The following is a 12,075-nucleotide window of genomic DNA, read 5'->3' on the forward strand; positions in this document are numbered from 1 at the left end:
ACGGTTCCTGGAAAGAGAATGATATTTTCTCCGGACAAGGTTAGCTCAGCATTATAGAAGAATTTGATGGGTTGATGGAGGCGAGGTATGTTCGAGGTAGTCTCTCTCCTCTTCATGCGGAGATGGAAGTGCTACTTTTGGCAATAGAATGTATGAGGAACTTACGTCAGTTTCAGGTCACGTTTGCAACAGATTGTTCTCAATTGGTGAAGATGATTTCGGAACCAGAAAAATGGCCAGTTTTTTTCAAGTTATTTAGAAGATATTAAGATCTTGAAAGAAAGTTTCCTCCGATCAGAGATCATCTATGTACCAAATACTCAAAATTCAAAAGCAGATAGCCTAGCACGCAGTGTCAAGAAGCAACTGTCTTTCGTCGTTCATATGGATGTAAATCTTCCGGTTTGGTTCACAGAGTTAGTATGAATCTGTATAAGTTGATGACAAAAAAAATTATATAGAGTTATCGTTGAACGGTCATATTGTCTTTTGACTTGTGGCACTATATTTTTTATTTTTTTTATTTGATTTAATTGCTTATATTTGAAGGTCATTATGGTAAATCAAGTAAGTAAAGTTTCTTATTTGATATTTTCAGATTATTCATATAAGACATATTTAGAATATCTGTAATAAATTATTTCTATAAAATTTAATTGTTTTAAGAGTCAATTGGTTCATAATACAAAAAAGAGCATAGATATTAGCAATCTACCTAGTAAACTTTGGTGTCTAGCAATTAAAATACCATCATCTAAGATTTCGGGTATTCACCTAATTAGGGGGAAAGTTTTGTGTACAGGCTGAAATTTCTCTTGTTTTTATGTATTTATGTTTAACTTTAAAGAGTTAACAAATTCTCCACAAAATATAGTAACAATGCAGATTTCTAACCCAATTAGTATCTTATAAAAACAATAGATTAAGTCATTTAATCAATACTAAGTATTTGTATAATAAATGTGTATATTAAATAAAAGGGTTATGAATAGATCCAAACTTGATTAACTGATAAAAGTTTGACTCTAAATTAATAGATTAGATATTAAAGCTATATTTGTCAATTAAATTTGGCTACAACATATAAACGTTCAAATACTAAATATTTTTTTTTAAGTTGCCCAAAATATCTTGAAAAATATAGACAGAATATTGTAAGATAATATTCTTCAAATAAATAAATTTTAATATTTTAATATGTTAACTAAATAAATGAATTTTTAGGTGAAGCTATAAACCATATTTGACAAGCTTCGTATGATCCAAAAACATCAATATTATAAAAAAATTAGTCAAATAATCTACTAATGCTAATTTTTCTAATAAGTAGCTTATAAAATAAAATTATCAGGTGTATTTTTTTGCTTCCAAATTTTATTTCATAAAATATCAAAAGTTAACTGATAGATATAACATTTGATTGTATTGTGGATCTAGTTATGGTTGATGTAGTAATATCTGCAGCATTTTGCCGACTATCCTACCAAAACATGCTTTGTCAAAAAAGAAAATCCAACCGACCATGCAAAGATCAAATATATTAACTTCCTACTATTATAAAACAACTAAAACAAACTTTGACAAGTACCAGATGTGTTAAAAAGATGAATTAAACTATTTCATTTTTAACAAATTGAAAATTAAACTAAAATTAATATGAGATGAGTTTAATAAACCAATTATCTTATTTTGATTCTCATATGAGATGAGTTAAAACTATTTCATTTATATTTAGATGAATTTTTAATATAATTATAAAATACTAAAAACACTAGTATATTATACACATCAAGATATGTAATTTCATAATCAATCAATTAAATATAGATTAAATTTAAAATGATTTTTAAAGTAAAATATTATGATTATGCGTTTAAGTAATAGAACTATAAATATTTTTTTTTGTAGTTTGTACTAGAGATTACTATTCACAAATATAATCACTGAATATATTTGACATCCCAAAAAGTATCAATTTTATTTAAAATTTATGATAAGCATACTAAACATTTACTTGTATAATAAACTAAAAGTTACACTCCCAATATTCTGTTTCTCATCTAAATTTCAATGTTTAAAAAAAATTGCATGGTGCTTGTCAGAATTCTTCTCCCGAACCAAAAATTTACTACACCGAAAAAATAACTTAAATAAATGACATACATGTATTTACTCACTCTGTTTTTGAATAAGTATCATTTTAGCATTTTTTTCTTTGTTATATAAAAAATGTCATTCTAATTTATAATCAATTTTGGCCAAATATTAATTGCAAAATGCATTGAGCTTCATTTTGTTGGTTGTTCTATTTCGGTTTGGTTATCCAGATTACCTCAAGTTTGAGTAATAGAATAGTCTTTCTTTGTCAAAAAAAACTAGTTTAATAAATGAAAATATAAATATATCTCAATCATTTTCTTAATATGTGTGAAAAGTGTCTAAGTGTTTTATGAAACGAAAGAAGTATTAAATTATTTTTCATAAAACAACTGATATTAACCAATTGTTAACGATGTAATAGTCGGATATTTTGTTTGTGTAGTGAGATCAGCTGAACCCATGGAGAATACTCCTATAAGGTAAAACAGCTAATACGGTTATGAATGAAACGCAGCGAATTTCTTGTGAGTCGAAATGTCGAATACGAATAACAACTGTTCGTTTATTACGGAAAATGATGACAACAAACTTTTACAGTAATTAAAGAGACCATGATCATTTATGAAGTACTGATTATGGGAACATTTTCAATACAAAATACAGAACAATGAATGTTAGTTCTCTCCTAATATGGCTATCTACCTAAACAATTAAAAGAAGAAGAGCACATGCTTAACAAATTAGCATAAATTATCACATCGAAAACTTTATCGTTATTTGCTCGTTGGTTAGTTTAAATGATAAGCATTCGTGTTTTATCATGACCAAAAGGGAGAATGCACTAATTTCCGGCCCCACCCCATATATAGTAGGAGACCCTTAAATTTCATAAATAGTTTGTGGCTTAAAGCAAGTGCTCTATACTTGCTTTATAGAAGGGATGGGCCGTGTGAGTAGCAATAGACCACTCAGTTATTCCGGGTTTCAAAAAGATTTGCTTACAAGTCTGATTCACTTTAAGTGATTAGAGCTAATTCCTTAGATGCAATCTCTTCGGAGTTTCCATCTCTGTAACTTCTGCCTTTTCCATCCATCTCTTTTCAATTTATCTCCAAAGAGGGTAGAAAATTTAGCTAAGAAATGTATTGTACTATTTCTACCAGTTTTTCTGAATAGTATAATGCAGTATTGTTTGCCGAAGATGTTACTTGCCACATTAATACAATGGGATGAATATATTGTCCAATACAAATCCTAATTAATATAAATTTCAATATGATTATAAACCAAATTGACTTTTAATTACATACATGATAGTTAAGTTTGATAATTATTTTGGATTCAGTTATGAAAAGAAGTACGGGATTAAAGCCAACAATGTACTTAAGCGAATATAGGTAATATGTGATGGAGCACATATGTAAAAAAATACCAAAAATAGGTGTGAGAGACAAGAAAGTCATAAAATACTTTATATATCACAACCAAACCAACTCGAGAACCAAAATTGAATTTCTCCGTTAGCTACTACATTACATTATATGTCTCAACCAACAGCTGAACGCCAAGCTGTCAAAAATACCTCTATATATACGACGATTCTCAACACAGACCACATGACATATTCACCTTCTCTCTAAAAGAACTTTCTAACCAAAAGAAAAGTCTTTCGATCAGTCTCCTCTGTAGTAAAATGTTGTTTGCTATGTTTATGTCTTTTTTCGCCGCAATGGCTTTGCAGTCGCCATCTTTGGTTGTGGCTTTGGACGTCCACCTCCTCCGCCAGCTAGCTGCAAAACACAATGTAACAACAATAGTTGTATTTGGAGATTCTAGTGTTGATCCAGGAAACAATAATTTTCTTAACACCGATTTGAAAGGAAATTTTCCACCTTATGGTGGCAATTTCGTGAACCATAAATCCACCGGAAGATTATGTGATGGATTGCTCGCACCTGATTTTATTGGTATGTTTAACATTATAGTTTTTATTAGTCTTAAATTTCTATAAGTTCACTAAAGATATTGTTTTTAATTATGGATTATGTTCACATCAACACTTATGTATTTGGTAGCTTTACATTAGTCCCTAGATATTAATCTTAAGACTTTTATATGCTAAATAATTTTATAGTTTACGTCAAACTTACATTTTTAGTTTACATTTTCTTCAGCTGAGGCCATGGGTTACCCACCTATACCAGCTTTTCTTGATCCAACCCTTACCCAAGCTGATCTACCTCGCGGTGCAAGTTTTGCCTCGGCTGGTTCCGGTTATGATGATCTCACAGCTAATATATCCGTAAGCCTGAACATGTTTCCTTTTTTGTTACTTTTAACAAAAACATAAAGTTCAAATTTGCCTTATAATATAAAGTCAAACTGTAATCAATTTGCTTTTCTCGGGTGGAACAGAACGTGTGGAGTTTCTCGACGCAAGCAACTTACTTTTTGCATTACAAAATTCACCTTACTAAACTGGTCGGACCATTAGAGAGCGCAAAAATGATAAATAATGCGATATTTCTTATGAGTATGGGATCAAATGACTTTCTTCAAAATTACTTAGTCGATTTTACTCGACAAAAGCAATTCACTGTTGAACAATACATCGACTTTCTCTCCTCCCGTATGCTTGACGACGCCAAGGTACGCATACATCTCCATTAAACCTCTTAAATGTATCTATGGATATATCTATACTATTATTTATGAAGTGATTTTGTTTATTTGTCAAGTTCTCCATGATTTTAGGTAATTTTGCTTACTTTTCATATTTTTATTAATAGATTTTAGCTAAATCATTGATTTATTATTTGTTATTAGCTGAGTCATTAATATATTAATTTAAAATCATCATTAGTGAATCTTGTGTATAATTAAAAACGAATGTTAATAATATTAAATTTCTATGTTATATTAAAAACGAATTTTAAACAATATATTTACTGAATTTTATATATAATTAAAAATGAATTTTATTTTAATAGTATAAAGTTTATATGTTTTATGTTACATTAAATAATTGATTATAAAAAAATAAGATTATTCTTATATATATTGTGTTGCTATCAGAAAACAATATTTTATTATAAAAGTTAAGATAAAAAAATAATTGATAATTAAATATTAGTCAAGCAAAAAAATTATATAAAGATATTTTCTAAACTATTTCTAAGATATTAGTGTTTTAAAAAAAATTAACACAATATTAAGTATATATTTTGATAAAAAAAATATTTGATATATATATATTTTTATGTTTGATTTAACTATTTAAAACCATAAATAATAACTTATTATGTTGGTTTTAGATTAATAAAACATAAACTAATAAGTATTCATAAGAAGTTTATGTCCGCATGTGCGGGCAAAACAACTAGAACGATATTTGACGACATGTTAATGTTACATGTATAAATTTAGATACTCCCTCTATTTTTAAATGATGCATGTTTACATAATATATAAATTAATATATTTATACATTAATAAATTTCGTCAATATTTATAGTTTTATACATGTTAATTCTTGGGCCTTTTGTAACAACTGTATATTACACTATGACTTGAACTATCAACTATCTCAAATAGAACGTCTCTGTCTAGCTGCTACTATAAATGCGTATAGAATTATTGAATCTATTAAATCGACAAATATCTTGTGTATGTGTCATGTGTGTGGGTCCTGATAATGAATTACGTGAAAAGTCATAAATTACAAGAAAAATAGAGGGAGAAAGAGACACGGAGTCTAAGAAAATACCTCCAAGAATCATATCTGGTTGTTGACAAAATTTAATTTCCATAAATAATTTCTACCCTACAACGACATGAATTTCCGATTTTCATGTCCGGATTTTTAACCTGTCCAAGGGTACAACTCATATCCACAAGTACATAAAATTGTTTTTTTTGTTAGTTGTAAATTAATTTTTGCATTTATTTTCTTGAACCACTAAGCTAATAAACTTTGATTCCCATTTATTGGGGAAATTATTATAACCATATTTATATGGCCACTAGAGGTGTCCAATTTTTGTTTCACTATCGGCAGAATGTTATACTGAATAGGATTTATGACAATAGAGTAACTGTAGATTTAATTCACGCAGTATATTTTTTATAATCACAAACTCTTAACTTGATTTTTAATCCAGTTTTGGTTTGATTTGGATAATCCGAACTGATTAGAAAACTCTAATAGGTACATGTTCATACAAACAAAGACATCATTAAAAATAGGTATATATATTGCATTTATCATATAAATAAAATTCTAATCAGCTTCTGAGATTGCTTCTTGTTGTTTCATAGATGTTGCATAGACTTGGAGCTAGAAGGTTGGTGGTGGTAGGAGTTCCTCCCATGGGATGCATGCCCCTAATAAAATACCTAAAAGGGCAGAAGACTTGCGTTGATCAATTAAACCAAATCGCCTTCTCCTTCAACTCAAAAATCATCAAGAATCTCGAGCTTCTGCAAGCTAAAATTGGTTTGAAAACTATATACGTCGATGCTTATTCCACCATCCAAGAAGCCATTAAAACCCCAAGAAAATTTGGTGAGAACATAGATTTGATTGTTTCATACACAAACTTTAAAATTCAATTAGTAATAAGAGAACCCAAAAGTAGAGATCTCATAAGTATTATTTTCTTATATAAAAAAATTCAACTTGTAGGTTTCCTTGAAGCTTCGAAAGGATGTTGTGGAACTGGTACCTATGAATATGGAGAGACATGCAAAGATATGAACGTATGCAAAGATCCTACCAAATATATTTTCTGGGATGCAGTCCATCCAACACAAAGAATGTATCAAATCATTGTTAAAAAAGCAATTGCATCCATTAGTGAAGAGTTTCTTGTTTAGAATATGTTGTATGTTCGCATTTCTATCATGGTGTACGAATAATTTAATGTTATATCCCATAATGTAATTTACAAAGATTGAAAGATATTTTATATGTAATGTTTCAAACTAGAAAGTAATTAGAGAAATTTCCTAGGATAGTTTTTTTAAAAGTTTTTGTCACAGCATAGTTTTCAATGAAGAAAATGATCATAATAAATTTTATTCAAGGCTAAAAATGTATTTTTATCTTAGAGTTAACTAATTTAGATTTAGGGTTTAGAGTTAAGGAGTGCGATTTTGGGGATAGGGTTTCAAATTTTTTAAAACTAAAAAATAAATATTAAAATTTTTAAAATAAAAAAGAGACGATTTTGGTCATTTATTTTCTTTTGAAAACTATTTTTGTGACAAAAAACTATTTGAGAGAATTGCGCAAGTAATTACGTGAAAAATATTATTCTTGAGAAAAGTATCATTCTCTTACGAATTTAGAACTATTTTATAAATTCAAAGAAGCTGTAATTATGAACTTGTATTTGTTGAATCTGAAATTGGAGTACTTAATAAGAGCACCATTCGATTGAAGGTTTAAGAGAAGTTTGCGTATTGAGATCAGAACTCGGGATGAACAAAAGTTAGGATTTATTTATTATAGTTGAATCCGATTAAAGGCTACCTACGTACCATTTGAATAAGGATCAAGCCAAATTGTAATTCATTACAAATGCATTTTAGTCATCGAGAGATGTTTAGGAGTTATTGGCTTTGTGTAGAAAGCTGTCGATGCTTATAGATGTTTTTAGATGATCTACTTGTGAGGAGCCTCTTTATTTTATTTTATTTTTTTTTGACTCAACTTCAACTTTGAAGTAGTACATGATTTTCGACCACAAAAAATTCAACCACACTTACATATAAAGTGATCTAGTATCACTCAAGAACACATAGATGGATCCTATGCTATCCGATCTTCTACTTTGAATGTAATTATATAAGGTGAAACATCGTCTTGTCATTTTCTTCTAAATTTTTCCTTTTGTCACGATGTTCTACTCTATGCGATTTTCTTTTCCCTGTTGATTTTCTATTCTTTGTCGATTCCATTTATTAAATGTCCGATTTGAATTTAATAAGACTTTGACAAAAGTGTCAAACCCGTCTCAAACATTGTACACTTTCATAAAATTTTAGCTATATAACTAAGAAAACAACTTGATAAAGAACAGTATATGGGTCCTAATATATAGCAAAGTTCTTTGTATGTTACAATTTTTTTCTTAGTAGACTAATGTTGTTTTTTTAGTTATACTTTTCATTTGGTTCTTTCAAATAATTTCTATGCTAAATATAACAAAGTAGAACATATTAACCTTTTTGTTAGTAAACATTTGGTTAACATGGTGGATTGTAACAGATGACTGGTCTATCTTTTGGTATTAATTGGAAAATATTTCAAACTCGGATCAGACATTATAGTAATTATTTCATTTTGTGGCACTAAGTGCATTCCTCCCGAAACTGACTCGATCAACCGAGAGGATATAGTAAAAACATATAATAAAAATAATTGCCAAGTATAAGCAAATCGTAACTAAAAATATGAAAATATATATTTAAAATTATTATAACTTCAATTAAAACTTAAATAGTATGAAGTCATTAAGTGGACAACGTATACAATTGTACAACCCAAAGTGGATCTGTAAGAAAATTTGAAAACTGGCCCTCGAGATTACCGAGCCGAACACGAACAAAGTGCTTATCCTTATGATATTATAGGTACTTTACCGCAAAATGATTGCGTTCTCTGTTTGTCTTTTGAAACATTTTTTAAAATCTTTGGAGTATCCCAGATTCATAAAAGAAGATTAAGCTAATCTCCAAAGGGATGGTGTAATCCATGGATCGAATATTCAAATAAGGCCTAAATCATAACCTTAATTATATCTGTGTGGCTACACATTTTTAGTGTAGTGGGGTTAATTCGAACCTGTATCTCCCCGTAATCTTCTTACCGCTATATCACTTCCTATTTATAAATGATCTCTTTATTAACCATAATTTTTATATGATTTAGAATTGAGTCTATCTTTTCCTTATTTGATAAAGTGGGCGTCGAATCTATAAGTTATTATAGCAGTCAAATGATCGATTACTTTGTTTTTAAAGTGGTTGTTATTTGTTATCGCCTTGATTACAGAATAAATCATCAACAAGATAGAAAATCTTATCCTATTAGGAAATGTCCTGGACTGGGGTTACTCTGACTCAACCCCATTGTGGAGCCCAAAAGTTTCAAATATGTGAGGCAATTTATACTGTGTAGTGTGTATATATAAGCTGGTGGACAACTCCCACGGTATACGGCAGGAAGATCCGCTCTCCCCATATCTCTTCATACTCTGTATAGAAGTACTCTCCGCCCTATGTGAGAAAGCGCAATTGAATGGATCTCTTGCGGGTATCCGCGTGGCTCGCGGCTGCCCATCGATCAATCACTTACTCTTTGCGAACGATACTATGTTTTTCTGTCGATCAAGTGTTTCTAGTGTCTCTGCCCTCCTACACATCATCCGATCTTACAAAGCACTATCGGGACAGTGTTTCAATTTCCTCAAGTCCTCGGTCACATTTTCAGCAATTTCGAGATCAGTTACTATACCAGTTTCTATCTTGGATTGACTCCAAGTCAGCCTGCGCTTTTTCGAAGAATCATGCTTGCTAGGTTATTAGATTGCATGCATAGATGATTATTGCTATTGCGTTATTATCGGTTTGCATGCATGGATTGTGATGTTGTTGTTTTAGTTGATTAGATGTTAGTACTAGGCAACTAAGGTCATATAGACCGAATTGCTTGTATGTGTATACTTGAGTTAGTAAGGGATCTAGGCCACATAGGCTGAGTTCCTAGTTAGTGTTGTACTTAGCATCCTAGGCCATATAGGCCGGATTGCTGGTACTAGTGTTCAGTATCGAGCTTTGCCTATAGCTTGCCTGATCAGCAATGCTAGGCTTGTGTTTTGGGTGTTACGCGGCAAGGAAGGTTACGTAAACATGTCCCTAAGCGCCTTGGCAGAGAGGTTGCATAAAGCATGCTCTGTACGGGGAGGTTGCTAGGAAGCATGCTCCGTCATGTGATATCCTTGGTGGGTGCTACATGTTAGTTTGCGGCAAGGAAGGTTGCTAGAGTATGTCCCCACGCGACTGGCAGAGAGGTTGCATAAAGCATGCTCTGTACGGAGAGGTTGCTAGAAAGCATGCTCCGTCATGTGATACCTTATTTGGGTTACATGTCAGTAGTTTGGATGTTTAAACCCGTGTGCCTTTGTGGCTGCGAGTTAGGTGTTCCATGGTTGTGTATGTGATGAGAAAACTCGTGTGAGGATGTGTAGTTAAGGTGTCGAGAGTCTCTGCATATATTATATCATTATGCTAATGGTGGAATATATTCTGCTGCTTATCTTATTTATGTTTATGTTCTTGTTGAGTCACTTGGGTTTCCACGGGGGAAGTCTCGAGTGATAATTATTATTGTTGTTATGGTATTGTTTGGGGTTGGGATGGCGAGGGGTTTTATCTGTTAGTTGGGGTCCTGGCTCACTAAGTGACAGGTTACTCATTAAAATCACCTATCGTTGCAGGAAACCTTAGTGGGAGACCGGATGCGTGTAAGCTGGACGTTAGGAGCACCGAAAGTACTATTTCCTTTCCTTTTGTAAAACGATACTAGTTAAAAGTCTTTTGACTCGATATTGGCACTAGTCCTGGATCCATCTGTAATATTTTACTTGTAACGAATATTTATTATATTCAATAAAAGTGATATTTTATATTCGTTACAATGGTTCTCTGATAAATAAACTTGTCCGGTCTAAACACAACGTTAGGTATTGGTATGGGTTGAAAAGCCTTAGGCCGCGATCTAACAGAACCGTTAACTTATGGTACGGGATGCAAAGACTTAAGCCATGATTTAGCGGGACATGTTAGTGGATGAACTGGTCGAAGTTGCGGATTAAGTTCTGTGACTTTGACTGGATTGTCCCTAGCCCATCATGTAGCGCTTCCGAACCATGGTGTTGGGTTGGACGGTCAGTCAAGTTCTTGTTTGATTGTTGGCTGGCCGGTTGGCCTTTTATCTCTAACCCTTGTGATCTCACTCAAATTACTCTAATGAGTGAATTACTCTCTCAAATAAGAGGTTCAGCTGTAGTACTTAGGGATCAAATCCACAAGGAGTTAGGGAACCTAATAGATATAATCAGGGTTATTAAGCTAGGTTGATTATGATTAAAATGTAAATAAGCAGGTTGTGAGCAAGGTAGTTGCTCGGTTGATTGATTGGGTTTAAGATAATTAATTAAAGTAGCTAGACTTAGGGTTTCTATTCATGTAATCATGATTATAATCCTATAGGTGCTTATTAGTTGTATGCATGATATTATAGAGCTCAAGCTCTTAAACAACAAACAGACCGGCGTTCGCTTTCTAGGTTTGTCTATTGACACGACTTTAGTGTCGATCGATGATTCTAAAGAAATATCGATCGATACAAGTGTCTCGCTGTCGATCGATTATTCTATAGGAATATCGATTGACGAGCGTTAAGTCAAGCTTTACGCACGGGTTGAATTATTCTCACTAGGCTTTCTAGATCTGTTTTCACCTTACTCTAACAATTCTAGCTCAGTTAGGACGGATTCAGGGTGAGATGCAAGATATCACTTGGGTCTACAACTCCTAGGGCAAGTTCTAGGTAGCTAATCTAGAAACATGCATTAATGACAATCCTAATGATGAATATCACAACTTAGCAATCTATAGTTGGGGCTAATCCCTAATAACCTATTTGAACCCTAAACCTAACAATAGAACTAAGCAATTCATAACAACAAGGAATAGATAAAAAAAACTGCATGAGAATCAATGGAGCTCCAATCACAAATCTCTCTGGATATTCTCTCCAACTCTCCTAAAATCCTAGAAAAACATAAAACCTTTTTCTGTGAAAAACAAGGGAACAAGAAAAGCACACTTTGACTCTAACATGTTAGCGAACTATAAGTATTAGGTTAAAACTCGTCAGGGGTAATCTTGTAATTTGGTGAAGTCTTA

The 12,075-nt window shown here is 31.7% G+C and overlaps 1 protein-coding gene across 1 annotated transcript; it reads left to right on the top strand.

Moving 5' to 3' along the window:
• The first annotated feature begins 3,608 nt into the window (after positions 1-3,608).
• LOC106381690 (GDSL esterase/lipase At5g45950) lies at positions 3,609-7,074 on the top strand. Its single transcript, XM_013821615.3, has 5 exons — positions 3,609-4,067; positions 4,275-4,402; positions 4,516-4,749; positions 6,418-6,664; positions 6,785-7,074. Exons 1-5 carry the CDS (start codon positions 3,794-3,796, stop codon positions 6,973-6,975), a joined length of 1,074 nt encoding a protein of 357 aa, XP_013677069.1. The 5' UTR covers positions 3,609-3,793; the 3' UTR covers positions 6,976-7,074.
• Positions 7,075-12,075: the final 5,001 nt, after the last annotated feature.

Source organism: Brassica napus, chromosome A2 (genome assembly GCF_020379485.1).
Source record: "Brassica napus cultivar Da-Ae chromosome A2, Da-Ae, whole genome shotgun sequence".
In the NCBI taxonomy this organism is placed as follows: Eukaryota; Viridiplantae; Streptophyta; class Magnoliopsida; order Brassicales; family Brassicaceae; genus Brassica; species Brassica napus.